This window comes from Lynx rufus, unplaced genomic scaffold (assembly GCF_022079265.1).
Source record: "Lynx rufus isolate CCGP_SWC_20201006 ecotype Redwood Valley unplaced genomic scaffold, mLynRuf1.p SCAF_4, whole genome shotgun sequence".
NCBI classification, from domain to species: Eukaryota; Metazoa; Chordata; class Mammalia; order Carnivora; family Felidae; genus Lynx; species Lynx rufus.
The window spans coordinates 96215640-96240326 of record NW_025814856.1 but is presented as its reverse complement, the minus strand read 5'-3'; the positions used below and the strand labels follow the sequence as shown (position 1 = coordinate 96240326).

Genomic DNA, 24687 nt, shown 5'->3' with positions numbered 1-24687 from the left:
GGCTCTGCGCTGACAGTGGAGAGCCTGACGCTGGGCTCCAACTCATAAACCGTGGGATCATGACCTGAGCCAAAGTTGGGTGCTCGACTGAACAACCCAGATGCCTTTCTTTTCTATAATTTTAATGTGATTTCAAAAGTATCATGTGATACATGTATGTAATCAATAAACTATTTTTTTAACTAGCAATCATATGTAAAATTAACTTATTAGGTATAAATGTATTATTTTATATCTATTAAATTATTCATTATGGAATACGAATTATTTTAAAATTAATTTGTAATTTTGATATCTTTATTATATCTCTTCTTTTAACATCCACATTTGTTTTGTAGGCTCAAAGGAGAAATTTAACATGAAAATTAAAATTGAGTTACAGTCTTGTTTTGGTATAAAACATACCAGCAAATAAGATGTCTGAAAAGGAGGGTACTTCAGAAGAGCTAGAAGATATCACTAGTCAACGTAGGAAAGAATCTGGATCATGGTCAGAAGAGCCTGAATTTATTAAAGAAACATCAAATTCATTAGAGGAAGTTTGTGATGGGAAACCTTCCAGTCAGATTTGTGAAACACATCTTAGAAATGATAAATTAGGTATATATGATGATACATCAGCATTGTCCCCTGAAAATAAATCTAAGAGAAATGAAGAACAAAGGAAAACTCTTCAATTTTCTGAAACAATCACTCTATATGACACCTTTCAGTCAAAAAGTGCTATTTCACAAAGTCCACCATTATCAATGACTGAGATGGTTGCTGAAAATCAGGCTTTCACTGGCTTATCTCATGAAACATTAGAAAAAAACAGTGCACAACTCTCTGAGGAAAATCAGAAAGGACTTGGCTTAGGATCAGATAACTTTACAGTTAACCTCAAGGCCAAGGGTTTACAAGAATTCCCTAAGGACATCTTAAAAATCAAATATGTAAAATATCTATATTTGGATGAGACCCAAATCAAAAGTTTTAAAGGGGCAGACTCAGGTGATCTGCTAGGACTTGAAATTCTATCCTTGCAAGGAAATGGGTTATCATCATTTCTATCTGAAATTCAGTTACTTCATAATTTAAAGATATTAAATGTCAGTCATAATCAAATATCACATATACCTAAAGAAATATCACAGGTTGGGAATATCAGGCAACTCTTTTTTAATAACAATTATATTGAGAATTTTCCTTCTGGGTTAGAAAGTCTTGGAAACTTAGAAATTTTAAGTTCGGCTAAAAATAACTTAAGACATATACCAGACATTCTGTCTAGTTTGAAAAACTTGACAGTTCTCAATCTGGAATATAATCAGTTAACAATATTTCCTAAATCTCTGTGCTTCCTTCCAAAGTTAATTTCACTAAACCTTACTGGAAACCTGATAAGCAGTTTGCCAAAAGAAATTAGGGAGCTTAAACATTTAGAAAAACTTTTACTGGATCATAATCAGCTTACTTTTTTGGCTGTGGAGATTTTTCAATTGCTCAAAATGAAAGAAATCCTACTAACTGATAATAAACTGGAAGTTATTTCACAGAAAATTGAGAATTTTAAGGAACTCAGAATTCTAATACTTATAAAAATTTATTAAAAGAAATACCAGAGAAAATTTCCCACTGTGTAATGTTGGAATGCCTTAGTCTTAGTAATAACAACTTCCTAAGAACATCCATAAGCTAAAAAATTTAAGAAAACTCCATGTAAACAGAATATAGTGAGAATACCTGAAAATATCTCACATCTTAATAGTATGTTCAGTCTAGAATTTTCAGGAAATGTAATCACAGATGTTCCCATTGAAGTAAAAAATTGTAGAAAAATAACTAAAGTTGAATTGAGTTATAACAGAATAATGTTTTTCCAGTAGGTTTGTGTGCCTTAGATTCTCTTTATTATTTGAATTTTAATGGAAATTATATTTCAGAAATACCTGTGGATATATCTTTCATTAAACAATTGCTTCATTTAGAGTTAAATAAAAATAAACTCCTCATATTTTCTGAGTATTTATGTTCTCTTATTAATCTTGAATATCTAGATTTGGTAAAAACCAAATAAGGAAAATTCCACCATTTATTTCCAATATGGTATCACTCTGTGTTCTGATTTTATGCTGTAATAAATTTGAAGCTTTTCCTATAGAAGTATGTACCTTAGAAAATTTGCAAGTATTTGATCTTTCAACAAACCAAATACAGAATATCCCTTCAGATATCTGTAACCTAAAAAGAATCCAGAAATTAAACATCTCAAGCAATCAATTTATATATTTTCCTATTGAGCTGTGCCAACTTCAATCACTGGAAGAGTTGAATATAAATCAGATAAATGGAAGAAAGGCAAGAAACTTATATTTTTGGCCTTGTAGGGAAGTTGGCATTGGAGGGGATTAGAATCTAAACTGTAGTGTATGTGTGTATGTTTTAAAATTAGCTGGAATATTTTATTTGTTTTAAATAGGCTTTTTTCTTTTAAACCCCAAACATGCCTTAAAAATATATTTCTCAACATGAAAGATTCACAGAAAAATATTTCATTAAAATGAAATTCTAAGTAACTAAAGCTGTCAATTTTATAGATTTCTTTTTATTTCAGTTTAATTATAAAAAGGAGTTTTAAAGCCATGGATTATAATATAAACACATTACAGAAAATTTGGAAAAATTGAGAAAAGTAAAAAAGAAAAAATCATTCCAGAAGGATACTATTGTAAATATAACTATGGGCCACTGGTCATACGTTGATACAACTTACTTTTAGCGTTTTTTTTTTATGTATGTGGTTTATATAAGCAATTATAAAAAGTTTCTACACTCAATTTTAGTTTCTTCTATTTTCACTTAATGTAAGCATTTCCACATAATATAACAAATCTTCCCAGTAATTGTTAGAGCCAATACATGATTTATGTAACTAATCATCTGTTATTAAGTATTTAGAGATATTATAATTTTTCATCATATATAAGGCTATGATGAACTTATTCATAAAAACAACCTTCTTCATATTTTATTTCCTTAGGGAACTTTTCCTAAAGAACTGCTAGATAAATGGGAATAAATGTTCTTATAGTTTAGCATTTTACTTGAACATAAGAATGAATTTTATGGAAATACTTAAAAAAAATCAAACAATGTTGATTTATATTAAGATCTTAGTAAACTAATGAAAAGGACCCAGCTATTATCTGGCTAAGTTTAATTTGACCATCAGTCAAATTAAAGTGCTTTGATAAAGCTGGACTATTATCTAGAGCAAGATTTCCCAAAGTCTGTCCTTAAAAACACTAGTCCTGTGAACTGCTCCTTAAAAATAGGTGGGTGGGGTGGGGTAGGGGGGAGAGGGGTTCCTGTGATTACATAGCTTTGAGAAGTACTGGTTTTTTCTCTTAAAGAATCACAATGAACGTTAGTGTATTAAAAGCTCTGTAGAGTCCTGCACTAAAGAAATTGGTTTGTTTCTATTTAACTCACATTTCCCAAAGTTACTTACCCTTTTTAAACCTAACACCTGCTATATAATACATTTCCAGAAAGGCTACTCCAGGGAATAGTTGCTTAAGTAGCTGGAGTGAAAAACGATGCATGTGTTTCAAAAGTTGTCATTGCACTAACAGGCACTTTTTGGTTCTGCATTATAATCATCAACTAATTCCTTGTCTGATTTATAATCGTCTCACTTTCTCCTCCTGTATTTTACTGTGCAGATCTACAAGGTTGTGTCCTTAATCTCCTCTTTTTTATTAACTTCATCCCAGACCTCACCACACCATGCACATGACCCTCAAATCTGCGTAACTGGAACTGATCTCCACTACTACTTTAGTCCCATAGTTCTCAGTTTCCCTGGAAATTCCCTGTTCTTCTATTGTCTCAAACTCAACATGACTTCAGAATCAAACACCTCTTTCTTTCCAATGTAACTCTCTTCACAACTCCATTTCTGTCTGTAATGCTGCTTTCTTCAGACCTACTAAATCTAGAAATCATGAAATCAACTTTCTTCCCTTTCCATCACTAGTTATACTGAAACTTACACCAAAATCATCTCATTTTTTCCTCTGAAAAAGTTCTTGGATCAACTTCTTCATTTTCCAGTGTCATTGTCTCCAACTGGTCCATGGTTATCACTTACTTCATGTCTAGACTACTCCAGGAGCCTCCTGAGTATTCTCTTTGATTCAGTCTCCTATTTCATCAGGACTTGTCAAAGCTATCAGATTTCCTTACTGAGAAAATTACAGAGTACTATTCTCAGGAATCCAGACTGCATACCTGTAGCCTACTTGTGGCGAGTGGTTGCCAAGGGCAACATTATTACAACATCACTTCAAAGATCACCAGATGGGGTGCCTGGCTGGCTCAGTCAATAGAGCATATGACTCTTGATCTTGGGCTGTGAGTTCCAGTCCCACATTGGGCATAGAGCTTCCTTAAAAGAAAAAGAGAGAAAAAGAAAGAAAGAAAGAGTAGGCAACCATGTAAAATAAAGCTGGATACCCTTTAAAAAAGAAAAATCACCAGATGGAAAAATGATTTATAAGAACTCTTTTCAAAATATATATATAATTGGAGGGGCGCCTGGGTGGCGCAGTCGGTTAAGCGTCCGACTTCAGCCAGGTCACGATCTCGCGGTCCGTGAGTTCGAGCCCCGCGTCAGGCTCTGGGCTGATGGCTCAGAGCCTGGAGCCTGTTTCCGATTCTGTGTCTCCCTCTCTCTCTGCCCCTCCCCCGTTCATGCTCTGTCTCTCTCTGTCCCAAAAATAAATAAACGTTGAAAAAAAAAATTAAAAAAAATATATATATATAATTGGAAATATCACTTTGATAACCCACTTGAGGTGAAAGTGAAGTGCCTAAAGGATTGGCAGATGGTCACTAAACAGTCATTTAAAGAAGATAAGTTCAGGTTCATCAGAAGGCTTTTATTTGGCTAAGTGAAGGATACCCAACAGGAGTCTTCCTTTCATAGTGGCTCTACTAGCACACAGTTCTTAGGTACTTCATCTAATAAATGTTGAGCAAATAGCGAAAAAGAATATTTTCCTGAAGGAAAGTCAAATTATGAACCTACCCACCTGTCTTGACCTGACTCCTACCTCCTAGGGCCAACTCTTAAGGCCTGCCATGGCCCAGTTCCATCTTCTTTCTCCAAACATACCTTCCTCTGCTTCCTATCACCTGTCTTTGCTGTTCACCTTCTCTCTGGCCCATTTTTATGCATGGTATTTGTCTTGCCTTCAGTGTCCTATGACTTCTACTCAATCCTACTCATTCTTTTTTTTAAAAAAAAATATGTATTTATTTATCCCACATGGTGTGAGATTATGACATGAGCTGAAACCAAAAGGTAGATGCTTAACCAACTGAGCCACCCAGGTGCCCTCAGTCCTATTCATTCTTAAGGGGACATTCAAGTCCTATCTGCTACGTGAAGATTTCCTTTAGTTCTTTGATTTGTACTGATATACATTCTCTAAACTTCCACATATCTGTTATTGTACCCTTTATTTTGGCACTGGATTACCTATCATTTAATACTCTTTTCTGATGGTTTCATATGTGTGTATTTTGTTTCCTGAACTAAATTTTAATCTCCTTTAAGTTAGGGACTGTCTTTTATGCTTCTTTTATATATGGAAGAACACTGAGCACAATATTCAGTATTTACCTTGTTTGGTTATTTCTCAATTCAAAATTCTTTTGTTCACTTGTAGAACTTCCTTTGTTTCAAAAGCCATTTGTGATGGCCATATTTTCTCTGAATACATGTATTTCTTCTTCACCATATCAGGGTATCTTAATTCCTGTTATTTTGCAATGCTTTTTTGAGGCTATACTGCCAACCTGTGTGAGTCCATTCTAAAGGGGTTTACTGAGCATTTACTCAAAATATATCATGATTGGGAATGTGTACACAAAAAGTATAAAATGTATATTATGTCATTTAAAAATCCTAGGAAAATACACCAAGGGACTTTAAAAAGCACTGCTGATGAGAACAGGAATAAAGAGATAAAATGTGGTACAGAAAAGTTGGTAAAGACTTTAGGGAGGGAAGAAAGGGATAGTAAGGAACATGAAGTTCTGGGAGAGTGAGGAAAGTGGGTTAATAAGCCATAGGGTTGAATGGGTAGAATTGGTCAGACTGGGGAGGCACTTGGATGCCACAAAATATATTGTGGATTTTAGCAAGGAGGGTGAAAATATCCCTCTTTAAGACCAAAAAACCAAACTTCCATTTTAGACAAGGTTTTAGTCATAGAAATATTTATTAAAAATATAATTGTTTAATCTTTGTTACAGTTAACGAGACTTCCAGAAGAGCTGTCTAATATGACTCAGCTTAAAAGACTTGATATCTCAAATAATGCAATCAGAGAGATTCCAAGAAATATAGGGGAATTGAGAAGTTTGGTTAGTTTAAATGCATACAACAATCAAATATGTTATCTGCCACCATCTTTTCTATGTTTACATGATCTCCAGCAACTAAATTTCAGTGGCAAGTGTCAAGCGTAATCAATAAGCATAATCAGTAAGTAGAGTATTCGTGTCTAGGTTGCAAATTTTGCTGACAAGACAGAACAGCAGTCAACATAATGCATTAAGTGCTCATTGGAAGGAAATGCACATCTGAGGTACAGAAAATAAGAGCACAGCATAAGGTCCTGTTGCTTTCCTGAAAGATGTTATAACCAAACTGGGCACCTTGAACGTATTCTCATTTCTTTTCTGTCCTCTCTGTCTATACCCAGTCAGTCAGTATTTCTTCCCTTTCTGAACCTGACCTCATCTCTCCCTCTACACAAACTTACCTACACAACCTTAGGTCAGCATTTTCTGTATTTTCCTTTCTGGCTCCCCTAATCCTACCCCTGTACACTACAATACTCAGATATCTTATAGTCTTCTACAAAGTAAATCATTAAATAACAACAAAAAAGTAAATCACTCACTCTAAAGGTATCAGAAACGATTTTCCAAAGCACAATAAATACAAGATTGGTATTTTTCTTAATAATTTTTATTATGGTGGTGCTTGGGTAGCTCAGTGACTTAAGTGTCCAACTCTTGATTTTGGCTCATGTCATGATCTCATGGTTCATGGGATTGAGCCCCACGTTGGGCTCCAGGCTGACAGCATGAAGCCTGCTTGGGATTCTCTCTCCCTCTCTCTCTGCCCTGCCCCACTCGTACTCTGTTTCTCAAAATAAATAAATAAACTTAAAAAAATAATTTTTATTATGAAATACTTTCAGAAAATTTATTATGAAAAAGTTACAGAAAATAATAAATACCTAGGTACCTACTCCCAGATATAAGGAATGTTAATATTTTTGTGATATTTACTCGATATATTTTTTAATTGTTAAGAAATAAAATAATGGAGTTGAAATTTCTTTTGTCCTTCTACCCAAACTAGAAGTAACTACTATACTGAAATTGGTACGTATCTTTTTTCCTTCCATGTTTTTATACATATATATAACCATAAACAAGTAATACTATTTTGAGTTTTTAAATTTTACTAAATCTTATCATGCTATATGATAGTGATTTACTACTCTAAAATTTGCTTTTTTCATTTGTCATATTTCTAAAATTAATCCATATTAATATATACATAGACTTATTTCATTCACTTTAAATCCTATATGATATTCAATTATACGGTTAAATAACAATCCATTACCTGGTTGGTAGACAGGTTGTTTCCAATGTGTTTGCTACTATAAACATCCTGTACATATTCCTTGTGTACCTCTGCTTGAGTTTCTTTAGTGCGTATAGCTATAAGTAGAATTGCTGCATCAGAAGGTATGCACATCTTCAACTTTACCAGATTTGGGCAAATTGATCTCCAGTGGTTGTACCAGCTAAGCACATGAACCACTGTATTTATGAAATTTTATCTTTCAGTTGGAAGTAGTGTTTACAACCGGAGCCCTGCATCTTCTTAGATTTAGAGGATTTTCAGAATAAAACAACAAAGGTTATCTTTTTTGGTCAATAGTGCTAGTAACACAGTAAAACGTACAGTAATGCATCAATACTTAGATGCAATACTTAAAAATGTCAGTATTTCTGACATATGGGAAATTTTTCTCCTGAACCTCCCAAACTCCCAGTAAGCTGGCTGTGCGGGTACATATCATTCATTTTACTAATTTTGCAACAGCTTGAAGTGAGTTGTAAAAACTCAGTCCGGCAACTGAATTTTTTTGCTCAACCTTTGTGTTTTGGCCAAGTTTTTCTATATTTTAAGGTTACCTAGTTTGTCCAAGGGCAGGATACACTCCACTCAACTACTATTTGTACACAAAAAAATCAGAGGCTGACAAGAGCCCTCTGACCCACTGGAAAATACAACGACGCATCAGAAGCATAATTCTCTGGAGGCTTTCTGGTACTGAATCAAGACAGAATGGGAAGATCAAAGACTTTTCTGCAAGTGTTGCGTGTTCTCTGCTGGTCCGCATGAGAATTAGAAAAATATATGTCAGGATCCAACCAGGAGACAGAAATCACAACTTAATAACTAAGTATATATACATGTTGTTAACTACAGAAGTGAAAGAGTGAAAGAGAATTCAAAGTTCATGGTAAAGTAGCAATGGCAGGAAGCAATAACCACCCTATGGGTAAGAGAATAAAGTAGAAAAGACAGAATTATGAACACTCAGAAGCTTGAAGGAAGGGGTCTCTCTCTTGCCGCCCCCCCCCCCCCCCGAAAACTCCTGAATTGTGAGATCATGACCTGCGTTGCAGTCAGTACTGATCGGCGGCTGCAGTACTGATTGGCGGGTAGCGGCACCTGCGGAGGTCATGATCTCACAGTGCAGGAGCGGCACCTGCGGAGGTCATGATCTCACAGTGAGGGAGCTTTAGCTTGCTGCAGGAGTTTTAGCTTCCGGCCACTTCAGGTTGGGGGCGGGTGGGGGGGAAGGGGAGGGAGAGAGAGAGGGAGAGGGAGGGAGAGAGAGGAAGAAGAGAGTGCGCGGGTGCGTGGGAGAGACTGCGCGCGCGCTAGCGCTAGTTCTGTGAGGGTTGGGACAAGTACAAACTTCAGTTCGTGTTGCTGATGGAGTACGAGTGTTGCCAGGGTGACAGTAAAAGAAAAACTGTCAAGAAATGCAAAGAAGTAGGTTTGGAGCTAAGTGACAGTCGCTAAGCAACTGGCATGCTACAAGTCACCAGCTTTTATTGCCAAGTTTGAACTTAGAAGGGGTGAGTTCGAGTCTTCTCATTTAATCTGTTTTCTCTATTTATAAAGTGAAGCTAACCGAATATCCATGCTATAGATTTGTTTACAGACTGAATGAGACTTTGAAAGCAGGTAGCATACTGTGAAAGCATTATTCAAGCAAAAGATGTTCATATACTCTTGTGAAATAATCGTCTCTGTCACAAACTAGCAAATTTAGGAAGATAACCCTTATGAACCATCAACAAGATGGGAAAGCTATAACTTCTGCTTGTTCACAGACTTGTGGGAATATAATTAGATAAAACTTATGAAAATAGTTTCACAAATGTGAGGTAATATACCAATGAAAGGGATTTATAGCATGGGCTCATAGCATGGGCTTTGGAGTGGAACAGACCTTAGAATTCTAGCTCCATCTTTCAACAGGAATTTTTTTTTAACGTTAACCTTCTGTTTCCTAATCTGTAAATGGAAATGGTATCTACTCTTTGATTTGTGAGGATTAAACGGTTAACTACTAAGCACAAAAACTGATGCAATATAGGTTTTAAACAGATGTTGGAGCCTCTCTCCAAGAAGCCAAAATAACAAATGAAAGGAAGTAGATTGGCATGTAAACTGCCTGTGGTTGTCCTCATGGAGAAGGACAGTTATCTTGCCTTACAGTTCTCTCTACAGGCCTTGATAATTCTACCCTGCAGGTTTGCATCTTCTCCTACCTGTAAGACAGCTAGTTAAGCTAGTACTGTTCTATCTGTTGTTTACAGCTGGCGTCTGTTCTGATGGGTTAGTGCTTGTGCCAAATAAGTTGTTAAATTTTTTTAAAGAAATGTTTTAAAATATACCTTTTAATGTTTATTTTTGCGGGAGAGAGACAGAGTATGAATGGGGGTGGGGCAGAGAGAGAGGGAGACACAGAATCTGAAGCAGGCTCCAGGCTCTGAGCTGTCAGCACAGAGCCCAACACGGGGCTGGAACTCGTAAACCATGAGATCATGACCTGAGCCGGAGTTGGATGCTCAACCGACTGAGCCACCCAGGCGCCCCAGTTGTTAAATATTTTAAATAGCACAACTGCTTACATGTACTAATGTAACAGCTTCTGAAAGGACTCCTACCTATATAGCCTCTCTCTCTCACTTTGTTGCTGCCCATATTTAAAAACATTTTTATTAAAGTATAATATACATAACAAAAAGAGTACATACTGTCTCAAGAGATTAAAATTAAAAGTAGAGCTACCATATAATCCAGCAATTCTATTTCTGGGTATTTATCGGAAGGAAAAGAAAACAGTAACTCAAAAAGATACGTGCACCTCATGTTCATTGCAGCATTATTTACTTAAGTGTCCATCAATGGATGGATGGATGAAGAAAATGTGGCATGTACACACACACACACACACACACACACACACACACACAATGGAGTATTATTCAACCATAAAAAGAAGGAAATTTTGCCATTTGCAACTACATAGATGGACCTGGAGGGCATTTTGTTAAGTGAAATAAGCCAGACAAAGACAAATACTGTATGATTTTACTTACATGCGGAATCTAAAATCTGAACTCATAGATAAGGAGAACAGATTGATGGTTGCCACAGGTGGAGCTGGGCAAAATGGATAAAGGGTAACAAAAGGTACAAACTTTCAGTTACAAAATAAGTAAGTCCCGGGATGTAATGTACAGCATGGTGACTATAGTTAATAATATTTTTGGTATATTTAAAAGTTGTTAAAAGAATAGATCCTAAAAATTTTCATTGCAAATTTGTAACTATGTATTTTTTTTAAATGCTTATTTATTTTTGAGAGAGAGAGGGCAAGCGAGGGAGGGGCAGAGAGAGAGGTGGGGGGGGGGACTGATGATCCAAAGCAGGCTCTGCATTTACAGCAGCAAGCCCAATGTGGGGCTCAAACTCATGAACCTCAAGACCATGACCTGAGCTGAAGTTGGACACTCAACCGACTGAGTCCCCCAGGCACCCTGTAACTATGTGTTGTGATGGATGTTAACTAGACTTATTATGTTGACCATTTTACAATATACAAGTGTTGAATCATCATGTTATACATCTGCAACTAAAATGTTATATGTTAATTATAATTCAATTTTTTAAAAGTACATATTTTAAGTATACAGCTCAATGAACTTTCACACACTGAACAAACCCATATTTCAGAACCTCGATCAAGAGACAAGACATTCCCAGAAACCCTTTCTTATGCCGTTCCAGTCACTTTTCCCCTTTCTCTCAACCAAGGGTAAACACTATCATGATTTCCAATAGTGGGCCTTAAATGAAGTCATGAAGTATATACTCTTTTATACCTGGATTCTTTCACTCAACATTATGTTTGTGAAATTCACTCATGTTACTCTGGGTGGCTGTGGACAATTCACTCTCAGTGCTATTCATATTCTGCTGTTGGTAAACATTTAGCAGAAAAGCAATTCTTTTCTTGTGGTCAGATAAAAAACTGATTTTAATCCTTTTAAATTTATTTGGACTAGCTTTATGGCTCAGCATATAGGCTACCTTGATAAACACACCATACACCCTTTTTTTAATACAAATTTTAGTCAACAAACAGTGTAATATTGGTTTCAGGAGTAGAATTCAGTGATTCATCAATTACATTCAACACCCAATGCTCATCACAACAAGTGCCCTCCTTCCTACCCATTACCTATCTAGCTCATCTCTCACCCACCTCCTTCCATCAACCCTCAGTTTGTTTTCTATTTTATGAGTCTCTTGTGGTTTGTTTTCTTCTCTCCTCTCCATCCCCCACTTCCCATATGTTCATCTGTTTCATTTCTTAAACTCCATATATGGGTGAAACCATATGGGATTTGTCCTTCTCTGATTGCCTTGTTTTGCTTAGCATAATACATTCTAGCTCCAAACACACGATTGTAAATGGCAGGATTTCGTTCTTTTTGATGGCTTAGTAATATTCCATGATATATATATATACCACCTCTTCTTTATCCATTTATCGACTATTGTCGATTATTGTTGATAATGTTGCTATAAGAACTGGGGTACATGTACCCCTTCAAATCTATATTTTTGTATCCTTTGGGAAAATACCTACTAGTGAAATTGCTGGGTCATAGGGTAATTCTATTTTTAATTTTTTGAGGAGCCTCCATACTGTTCTCCAGAGTGGCTGCACCAGTTTACATTCCCATCAATAGTGCAATCACACACTATACACTCTTTAAAAAATATACTCTGAAATGTTAGCTACAGTGTTTTATGAATATCATATTAAGTCCAGATGGTTGATAGTTTTGTTGGGATCTTCTGTCTTTACTGGTATATTATCTTGTTATGCTTTAGAAAATAGTGTTAAAATCCGAAACTATGGTTGTGTAATTGTGTATTTGTTGCTTTCATTGTCAACTTTTTTCATGTATTTTGAAGAACTGTTATAAGAAAATGCACATATATGATTATTTTGACTTTCAATTCTAATAAATTTTTTATTATCTGAAATCCCCAAATGTCCCTCTTTATCTCCAGTAATAATCTTTATCTTGAAGGGTATTTTATCTAATATTAAGATAGCCACTCCAGTTTTGTTAAGCTTACTGTTCACATGGTATATCTTTACTATCAATTTACTTTCAACATATCTGTGTCTTTATATTTAAAGTATATCCCTTGCAGGCACCTGGATAGCTCAGTTGATTAAGCCTCTGACTCTTGATTCTGGCTCAAGTCATGAGATGAAGCCCCATATCTGGCTCTGCGTTGACAGCATGGAGCCTTCTTGGGATTCTCTCTCATCTCTCTCCTCCTCTCTAAGTAAAATAATAACTGATTAGCTAACTAAGTATTAAAAAATAAAGTACATCCCTTGTAGACAAAATGTAGTTGGGCCTTGATTTTCATCCTTTCTGGCAATCCCTGCCTTTAACTGGAGTATTCAGTCAATGAACATTTAATGTAATTATTGGTATAGTTGGATTTAGATCAGCCATTTCACCACTTGTTTTCTGTTTCTCTCCTCTGTTAACTGTTTTTCTGTCTTCTTGTTGAACTATTCTTGTTTAGTTGCTTTCAAGATGTTCTCATCTTTGGTTTTCAGCAGTTTGACTATGTTGTGCCTAAGTGTGTTTTTTATTATAATTTAGGTGAAATTCACACAACATAAAATTAACAATTTTAGAGTGAACAATTTTGGTGGCATTTAGCACATTAACAAAGTACTACAATGTACCACTCCCTCTATCTGGTTCCAAACATTTCATCAACCCCAAAGGAAGCTTTTACTCATTATTAAACAGTTACTCTCTGTTCTCCCTTCTCCTCTCCCTCTTGTAACCATCAATGTGCAGGACACCTCTATGAAGATGCCTAATATTATGGATGTGTCATACAAATGGAATTGTATAATATATAACTTTTCTGGATTGACTTCTTTCACTTAATGTTTTCAAGTTTCATCCATGTTGTAGCTTGTATGAGTAGTTCCTATTATGGCTGAATAGTATTACACTGTATGTATATACTACAGTTTGATGATCCATTCATCGTCTGATGGACATTTGGGCTGCTTTCATCTTGTGGCTATTGTGAATAATGCTGCTATGAACATGTTCACACATGTGTTTATTTCGGTATGTTTTCAATTCTTTGGGCATATTCCTAGAGATAGAATTCCTGTGTCATATGGTAATTTTGTATAATTTTTTGAGGAACTGTCAAATTGTTTTCCACAGAGGTAAAACCATCTTACAGTCACACCAGCAATGTACAACAAGTGCAGTTTCCCCATATCCTTGTCAATATCTGTTGTTTTACAAGTTTTGGATTACAGTTATGCTAATGAATGTGAAATGGTTTTGATTGAAATTTCCCTAATGACTAATGATGTTTAGCATCTTTTTTAGGTGCTTGTTGGCCATAGGCATATCTTTTTGGAGAAATGTCTATTCAAGTCCATGGCCCATTTTTAAATTGGTTTTTAATTGGGTTATTTTGTTGCTGAGTTGAAAGAGTCCCTTATATATTCTGAATACTAGATCCTTATCAGATATATTTTACAATTAATTACTTCCTTTCTATAGACTGTCTTTTCATTCTGGATAATGTCCTTTGATACATAAAAGTTTTAAATTTTCATGAACTCCAATCATCTAGTCTTTCTTTTTGTTGCTTATGTTTTTGGTGTCATAACTAAAAATCTATTAGCAAAATCCAAGATCACTAGGATTTTTCCCTATGTTTGGGGCGCCTGGGTGGCTCAGTCGGTTGAGTGTCCAACTTCAGCTCAGGTCATGATCTCACACTCCATGAGTTCGAGCCCTGCGTCAGGCTCTGTGCTGACAGCTCAGAGCCTGGAGCCCGCTTCACATTCTGTGTCTCCCCCTCTCTCTGCCCCCCCACCCTGCTCATGCTCTCTCTCTCTCTCAAAAATAAAATAAAAACATCTCTTTAAGTTATTAATTCATTTTGAGTTAATTTTTATATTTGGTGTGAGGTAAGAGATCCACTATGATTCTTTTGCATGTGGATTTGTAGTTATTCTAGCACCATTTTTTGAAGATTATTTTTCCCCTTTGCATGACCTGAGTACCCTTGTTAAAAATTAATTGGCCAACTCTGGAAAACAGTATGGAGGTTCCTCAAAAAATTAAAAATATAGCTACCATATGACCCAGCAGTTGCACTACTAGGTATTTATCCAAGGAATACAGGTATGCTGTTTCAAAGGAACACATGCACCCCAATGTTTATAGTAGCACTATCAACAATAACCAAAGCATGGAAAGAGCCCAAATATCCATCGATGGTTGAATGGATAAAGAAGATGTGGTATAGGGGCGCCTGGGTGGCGCAGTCGGTTAAGCGTCCGACTTCAGCCAGGTCACGATCTCGCGGTCCGTGAGTTCGAGCCCCGCATCGGGCTCTGGGCTGATGGCTCAGAGCCTGGAGTCTGTTTCCGATTCTGTGTCTCCCTCTCTCTCTGCCCCTCCCCCGTTCATGCTCTGTCTCTCTCTGTCCCAAAAATAAATAAACGTTGAAGAAGATGTGGTATAAACACACACACACACACACACACACACACACACACACACACACACACACACTGGAGTATTACACGACAATCAAAAAGAATGAAATCTTGCCATTTGCAACTACGTGGATGGAACTAGAGGGCATATGCTAAGCGAAATTAGTCAGTCAAAGAAAGATGAATATCATATGACTTCACTCATATGAGGACTTTATGATACAAAACAGATGAACATAAGGGAAGGGGAGCAAAAATAATATAAAAACAGGGAGAAGGAAAAAACATAAGAGACTTAAATATAAAGAACAGAGGGTTGCTGGAGGGGTTGTGGGAGGGGGGATGGTCTAAATGGGTAAGGGGCTTAAGGAATCTACTCCTAAAATCATTGTTGCACCATGTGCTAATGAACTTGGATGTAAATTATAAAAAATAAATAAATTAGAGAAAAAAATTAATTGGCCATAATATATGGATTTATTTCTGGACTTTCAATTCTATTCCATTTGTCTATATGTCGAACCTATGCCAATCTCATACTATTTTCCACTTAGTTAACATAAAATGTAATGTTAGTTTCAGCTGTAGAATATAGTGATTTAACACTTCCGTACATCACCTGGTGTTCATTACAAGTGCACTCCTTAATCCCCATCATGTATTTAACACACCCCCCTACCTACCTCCTTTCTGGTAACCATCAGTTTTCTACATTTAAGAATTTGTTTCTTGGTTTGCCTTTCTCTCTCTTTTTTCCCCTTTTGTTTTGTTTCTTAAATTCCACGTATGAGTGAAGTCAGTTTCTCCAACTGACTTACTTAACTTACCGTAATACTCTCTAGCTCCATCCATGTCATTGCAAATGGCAAGATTTCATTCTTTTTATGGCTGAGTAATAGTCCATTGTATTACATGTATCACATCTTCTTTATTCAACAGCCGATGGAAATTTGGGTTGTTTCCATAATTTGGCTATTGTTGATCATGCTTCTGTAAGCATTGGGATGTATGTATCCCTTTGAATTAATATTTTTTTACTCTTTGTGTAAATATCTAGTAGTACAATTGCTGGATCATAAGGTTCTATGTTTAACTTTTTGAGGAACCTCCATGCTGTTTTCCAGAGTGGCTGCAGCAATTTGCATTCCCACCAATAGTGCACAAGGTTCCCCTTTCTCCACATCTTTGCCAATACCTGTTGTTTCTTGTGTTGTTGATTTTAGCCATTCTGACAGGTGTGAGGGGATATCTCATTGTAGTTTTGATTTGCATTTTCCTGATGATCAGTGATGTTGAGCATCTTTTCACGTGTCTGTTTGTCATCTGTATGTCTTCTTTGGAGAAATGTCTATTCATGTTTTCTGCCCATTTTTAAAATGGATTATTCATTTTTGGGGTGTTGAGTTTCCTAGGTTCTTTATATATTTTGAATATTAACTATCAGATATGTCATTTACAAATGTCTTCTCCCATTCCATAGGTTGCCTTTTCGTTTTGCTGATTGTTTCCTTCACTGTGCAGAAGCTTTTTATTTTGATGAAGTCCCAATAGTTTCTTTTTGTTTTTGTTTCCTTGGCCTTAGGAGACATATCTAGAAAGAAGTTGCTACAGTTGATGTCAAATAAGTTACTGCCTGTGTTCTCTTGTAGGATTTTTATGGTTTCAGGTCTCACATTTAGGTCTTTATTCCATTTTAAATTTATTTTTGTGTATAGTGTAAGAAAGTGGTCCAGTTTCATTCTTTTGCATGTTGCTGTCCAGTTTTCCCAACACCATTTGTAGAAGAGACATTCTTTTGCCCATTTAATATTCTTTCCTGCTTTGTCAAAAATTAATTGGCCATATAATTGTGGGTTCATTTCTGGGTTTTTTATTCTGTTCTGTTGATCTATGTATCTATTGTTGGGTCAGTACCATACTGTTTTGATTACTACAGCTTTGTAATATATCTTGCAGTCTGGAATTGTGATACATCCAGCTGTATTTTTATTTTTCAAGATTGCTTTGGTTATTTGGGGTCTTTTGTGATTCATACAAATTTTAGGATTATTGTGAAAAAGGAACAAAGTTGAAGGACTCCTGAAACCTGATTTTAAGCCTTATGAAAGGCTATGGTAGTAAAGTGTAGTATTGGCAAAATAACAGACATAGATCAGTAGAACACAATACATAGGCTAGAAATAGACCCATGCATATATGGTCAATTGATTTTTGACAAATATGCACATGTAATTCAACAGAGAAGATGGTATTTTCAACAAATGGTGCTGGAGCAACTAGATGACCAGAAGCCAAAAAACAAGATAAACTGCAACAATAATAAAATTTTGATCCACACCACATACCATATAAGAAAATCAACTCAAAATGAATCACAGATCTAAATGTAAAAGCTAAAACTATAAAACTGCTAGATAAAAACATAGAAGAAAATCTTTGTAACCTTGGCAAAGATTTCTTAGATATAACACCAAAATCACAATCCTTAAAAAATTAATAAATTGAACTTCATCAAAATTAGAAACCTCTGCTCTTCAAAAAGTGTTGTTAAAAGAATGAAAAGAAAAGCCACAGACTGGAAGAAAATATTTGCTGAATATATAAAAAATAACTGTCAAAAATCAACACTGAGCAGTTAACTCAATAAAAATTGGCATACAAGTTACGGAAAGAACCAAAATTTCCATCAACTGATGAATGGATAAAGGAGATATGGGACATCTATACAATAGAATATTACTCAGCCATAAAAAAGAAAGAAATCTTGCCATCTGCAACAACATGGATGGATCTAGTGAGTATTATGCTAAGTGAAATAAGTCTAAGAAAGACAAATCCCATGTGACTTCACTCATATGTGGAATTTAAAAAACAAAGTAGATGAACATAGTGGGGAAAAGAGGTAAACCAGGAAACAGACTCCTAACTATAGAGAATAAACTGAAGGTTACTAGAGGGGAGATGAGTGAGGGATGGGTTAAATGGGTGATGGGTTAAGGAGGGCACTTGTAGTGATGAGCCACTAAATTCCACACCTGAAATTAATATTATACTGTATGTTAACTAACTGGAATTTAAATAATAACTTGAAAAAAAAATAAAAATTGGCATAAATTGTGAACACTTTACAAAGAATGTATATGAATGGCAAATAAGCATACGAAAATATAATGATATCATTAGTCATGAGAGAAATATGAATTAAATCTACAATGAGATCTTTGTATTAGAATAACTAAAATTAAAATCTGACAGTACCAAGAACTACACCTGGAACTCTGATACACTGGTGGTAGGAATGCAAAAGGGTACACACTCTAGAAAAAGGTTTCATAATTTCTTATAAAGTTATATGTATATTTACCATACAACCCATCAATCACACTCCAACTACACTTTTAAGTGAAATGAAAATTTAGATTCAATAAAAAACTGAGTACAAATATATAGAGTGGTTATATTCATTATTTTTCATTTCATTTCATTTCATTTCATTTCATTATTTTTCATTATTTATTCATTCATATCAAGTGGAATCATTCTAAACATCACTTATTTAGTGGATGGATAAATTATCACATCCATATAATGGAATACTTCTCATTAATAAAAAGGAACAAACTATTGCTATGTCAATAGACACCAATAAATCTCTAATGTATTATGCTAAATTAAAGTCAAACCCTAAATACTATATGTTGTGACTTATATTTATTATACATATGCATAAACATGATATATTTATAATTATGGGCTTACAATGTTTATAAAACCCCATATACATATGTAGGTATGTATTTGCACATCTATCTGCACATACCCATTCCCAAAAGCAATGAGCAAAACTAGTATCCAGATCTCCAGATCTTGGTTTCTTTCTTTTTTTTTGAGACAGAAAGTGAGAGCATGCATAAGCAAGGGAGTGAGGGACAGAGTGAGAGGGAGAGAGAATCTCAAGCAGGCTCCATGCCAGTGCAGAGCTATCCCACAACCATGAAATCACAATCACAGCCAAAATCAAGAGTTGGATGCTCAACCAACTGAGCTACCCAGGTGCCCCCAGATCTTGGTTTCTGAATGCCATTCTTCATTAAAAGTAACCAGGTTTCTTTACTTATGACTATAAATAATATAACTATAAATGTATAATAAAGGCAAACTTTAGGCCAGTTCCTCTCTAAATGATTACAAATTCTTACCTTGTCAGTTACCACAATTTTACTTTTTATGTTCAGTTTATATTGATTAAGGTGATGTTGAAAACATATTTAGGGAAGTAGAGTTTAATTCGCACTCCTTGATGGTGGACTAGACTTAGCTTAGTTTGGAACTCAGTTCCAAAAAAATAGAGTATGGACAAGAAAAGAATGAAAACATTATATTGGAGAAACCTGGCAAGACACTAATTTAGCTGTGGGATCAAGCCTAACATCGCTAGTGATGTCATACAGGTATTAGGTACCTTTGCTGTGATGTGATGAGAGTTCTTCACTTCTGTGGCATTCTTTCCAAAAAACCCCATAACCCAAGTGTTATCATGAGAAAATATATCAGGTAAATTCAAACTAAGGAATATTCTACAAAATACCTAGTCAGTACTATTCAAAACTGTCAAGATCATGAAAAACAAGGAAAGACTGAGAAACTGTCTCAGACTAGAGGAGACTAAGAAGACACAACTATATGCAATGTGTTATCCTGGCATGGATTTTGAAACAGAAAAAGGACACCGATAGAAAAACTAATGAAATCCAAAACTGTCTGAAGTTTAATAGTAATGTGCCAATGTTAGTTTCCTAGTTTTGACAAATATAATATGATAATGTGAGATGATGACATTAGGGGAAACTAAATCTGGATGAGGAATCTATATTCAAGAATTCTCTACAATTTCTGCAACTTGCTGTAAATCTGAAATTATTCTAAACAATCTAATTATCCTTAAAAAATTACCATCACACTTACTCTGTAAAATCCTTTCCCGTACTATAAGAGGACAGCCTCTTAACTCATTTTTCCATCCTCTGAGAGAATGGAACCACAGCTCAGTTTCTATACATCCTCCTTTTCACGGCTAGCAAGTGGACTTCAGTAAGAATTTACATCTGCCAGCACTGTGAGGGTCCTCTGGTACTGTGCCAGTGAGACACAGTAAATGCTCCATAAGTAGTTGTTTATCTTCATATTTTTCTTTATACAGAAAGGTATAATTCAATTATAATTTTTTTATACTAGGAAATAATCTGACAGATCTGCCTAGGGGTATCCACAACCTTTTTTCACTGAAGGAGATAAATTTTGATGATAACACTTTGCTGAGACCTCCAATGGAAATCTGTAAAGGAAAACAACTCTATACGATTGCACACTATTTAGAGAGGGCAGATCAAAGAGATGGTAAGTGATAAGTGAGTGATTGACTAGTTTACATGTCATTTTCTAGTATCATCTATAAATTAGAAAATGGTTTGCTTTCATTAGAGGTTTTCAATCTGGCATAGGCATGAAAATATTCATTATCTTCCCTTTTCTGAAGGTTAGGAGTTTATTTTGATAATTCATATTATTTAATCTGTGTCCACACAAACTAAACTATTGAAAACAGGCAAACCCAAGTGGAGGGTTGGGCTGCTTTCCACCTGTTGGCCTCAATGCCCTTCAACAGGTTTTTCATTATGGTTGTGGCCAAACTTAGATATTCCACACAAAAATTTATTCACTGGTTCTGATCTGTATCACCATATATAGTTGCTCTAAAACTCTCATCTGGCCTTGAAGAAAGTCCTTCCATCTTTCCATTGAACCCAATCAGGTTTTGGCCCACTATGATCACCTATCTGCAGTCTGTGGGTAGTCTTCATTCTTTGTCCTTAAGCATTCCTTTGGTTGTCCCTGATTATTTCACACAGAAGGTCCATTTTCTTTAAGTGTCTTTCCACTGGACCAGATGGAGACTGGTTTCTCCAAGCCTCTGGGATGGAAGTTTCACTGTCCAATTTTTTCCTTGGGGCTAGATTCCCAACAACTAAGCTTTTTGCTAGGACTCTGACTTTGTTTCTTATAGCCAGTCCTTAGACTGGATTCAGATTTTGGTCCTCCAATTCAACGCAGCATTTAAGAAGTATTAAATCAATTTAATAAGTACTGATCCAGATTTGGGGAAAGGGAATATACAAAACTCTCCAACCAAATCATTCTACTATGTTCCCTGTCTTTGTAATCAGAAGCTTGCATCAGCATAATCTCATAATCTAGTGGTAGGGTCACTAAAAATATACAGTATCTTTAAGCCACAATATACATCCATATGCATCACTACCAGTCAGAAGTTTTGCAAGATTTGGGCCTCACTGATGGAAGGAACCTAAGAGATAAAATTAAAAGTCACAGTAGCTGTTTTTTTCTAACTTGCTAAGCAAGTTGGTTCTCCTAATTATTTTCATTAAAAAGGTATATTTTGTGGTAACTATTTCTATAAAATAAAGTTTTTTAGAAGTTTCCAAGGATCCATAAAGTATTCCTGTTAGGAATACAGTACTTTAGAGAAGGGCTGTATAGTTACACAATTGAACTTCCCTGCTAAAATTCTGTTACTCAAGTTCCCAAGGAGGGAGGACTCATGTCATTCTATCCTCAATGGGGAAAGTGCAATGGGAAATGGCAGCAGATCAAAGTCAGCAAAAATGGGAGAACCCTAGCCATTTGTCTCCTTTAAAAAAAAATGTTCATATTTGAGAGAGAGAGAGAGAGAGAGAGAGAGAGAGAGAGAGACAGAGTGTGAGCAGGGGAGGGGCAGAGAGAGGGAGTCACAGAATCTAAAGCAGGCTCCAGGCTCTGAGCTGTCAGCAAAAAGCCCAACACGGGGCTTGAACTCACAAACCACCATGAGATCATGACCTGAGCCCAAGTTGGACACTTAACTGCCTGAGCCACTCAGTTTATAAATTAAAGAACAATTAACAATTAACAAAATCCTTATGATTTTGCTTAGGATATTGGACTTTCATTTATATCATTAGTATACAATCTAGCCTGAGAGACTGAGATGATTATAGAGGGGTGGGAGATTGATAGTTCTTGAAACTTCCCAAAGTACCTTAGTCAACAAAATAAATCTAGTCCAAGATAGTTAGAAGCTTAAAAAACAAACAAACCTAAAAACTCTCTACTTACATCTAAGCTAGCATTCATTAAATAAGTCATTTGAATATAAAATATACATATACACACTATATCTATAGTAGATGTGAACTCGGTTTCTCATGATGGTACATGAAGAAGCCCATTAAGAAGCCAGAATCAAAGGAAAGAGTTAAATTCATTTCAAACCGTGAAAGGATTAAAGAAAGGGTTTCAAAATCATTTTGAGGTTACTTATAATATACTTTTAAATGGCCATTTTATGTTGTAGGTTATTCAGATTTTAGAAAAAATAGAACAAATGATTCAAATTTCAGTTTGTAAATTAGGTCTGCATCTTCTTTTCAATTTTACTTGACATGGACATTTGATAGGAGCACAGAATAAGGAACCCAGATTTAATATTAACCCAAAGTAGAGTATATTTTTCAAAAGAGATGGCTTATATTTTCTTTTATGTTCAAATGTAGAGAAAATCCTACAGAAGATCTTCAACATAGTTGCCAAAAATATCACTGAAACAAATTTTAAGTTTTTGTGTCAAAAACTAAGCTTGGCAATCTCAGAAACAGATATGCCTACAAAGAGGTATGTATGAGTGACAATATGTGGTATAAGCTTATTCTCATGTTGGTTTATATCATATTGATATTATAAATAGGTTTGAAACAGTCATATTAACATGAATTCTAATTTGCTGTAAAAGACTCTGATTTTAGTTTACTATGTATTTGTGAATCATGTGAGTAGAGTAGTTAAGAGTAAGGGCTCTCAAGGCAAACTGCTTGGCTTTAAATCACAACGAGTTTTGTGACCTTGTATAAGTCCCTTAACTTACAGGTGCTTCAGTTTCTCCACTGGTAAAATAGATATATTTAACTAAAAGAGTGTCATGAGATTAAATTATTAAGCATGTAGTACTATAGCAGTAATACACTGCCTGAGAATAAATAACCCACAATTATTGTTTTGAGATCTTGAGTAAATCTCTCTTAGAACTGAATGTTAATTGAATTGATTTCCTACCAGGAAATAAGGGTTGGCATGGGGCTAACATTCATTCACTATTTGCCAAGCTCTGTGCTAAATTTTATATAAACTTTCTTCATCAATTAATTTAATCCTCACTTCAATCAGGTAAATTGGTTTGAAAATGTAGGGGAGTAATATTGAAGTAACTTAAAACAATGTTCTTAATTGGTCATTAAAATAATATTATCTTTAAAATTTTCAGCACTGTTTCATTAAGTGAGAGAGTCCACCAAGCACTTAATAGGTGGAAAACAGAAAGTAACAACCTGTCACTAACTACAGCTGCTTTAACAGACCAACTAACTCGGGCACTAATGATGATAGGAGCATATGAAATTATGGACAAAATAACAGCTCTAAAAGTTTTTACACGTGCAATTAAATTCTGAACAGTGTACTCATAATAAAAACTGAAAATTTATAATGTATTTACATAATTGAAACTGGATAAAAGAGAATTGCATGTCATGTCTCTTTTCATGCATTCCTAAGAGATAATGATAATTTATGGCTATCACTTTAATCACTGTGATAATAAAATATCACAGACACTGGTTTGTGTATTTGTCATGTTGCTCTGGAATTATGATTATAATAAAAAATTTTTTTGTTTATTTTGAGAAAGAGCAGGGGAGGGGCAAAGAGACAGGGAGAGAGAGAATCTCAAGCAGGCTCTGTGCTGTCAGTAAGAGCCCAGCATGGGGCTCAATCCCACAAATTGTGAGATCACGATCTGAGCCAAAATCAAGAGTTGGACGCTTAACTGACTGAGCCACCCACATGCCTCGGTAATGATTTTTAAAAAGAAATAATTCCACTTAAAAATTCTTTGTTATAGGGGCACCTGGTTGGCTCAGACAGATAAGTGCCGGACTTTAGCTCAGGTCATGATCTCATGGTTCGTGGGTTTGAGCCCTGCTGTCAGGCCTGGAGCCTGCTTCAGATTCTATGTCTCTCTCTCTCTCTGCCCCTCTCCCACTTGCACTCTGTCTCTCTCTCCTCTCTCATAAATAAACATTAGAAAAAAAATTTTTAATTCTTTGTTATATAATGCTTTTATACAACCCAGGATTTATAGGTAATAAGGTAATTACTAACTTTCATTGGAGTTAGAAAGCAGGGCAATTTTGTTTTAGAGGCTAGCTTAAAACTGAAATTCATGTACCATTCCTACTGTTTCTCCATTAGGAATGGGAGAGCTGTGTTAAATATAAACCAGAGCCAAGATCAGTAATCCTCTACAGATCTCCCTCAATTTTTAATAGGG

The 24687-nt window shown here is 35.4% G+C and overlaps 1 protein-coding gene across 1 annotated transcript; it reads left to right on the top strand.

The window, feature by feature from the left end:
• The first annotated feature begins 338 nt into the window (after nt 1–338).
• On the top strand, nt 339–23809 carry LRRD1 (leucine rich repeats and death domain containing 1). Its single transcript, XM_047097167.1, is given in 10 exon segments — nt 339–1575; nt 1578–1652; nt 1655–1705; nt 1708–1854; nt 1857–2039; nt 2042–2340; nt 6307–6505; nt 20484–20645; nt 22859–22976; nt 23623–23809. Coding segments are annotated over 10 exon segments (2580 nt in total). The 5' UTR covers nt 339–416.
• The last annotated feature ends 878 nt before the right edge of the window (nt 23810–24687 follow it).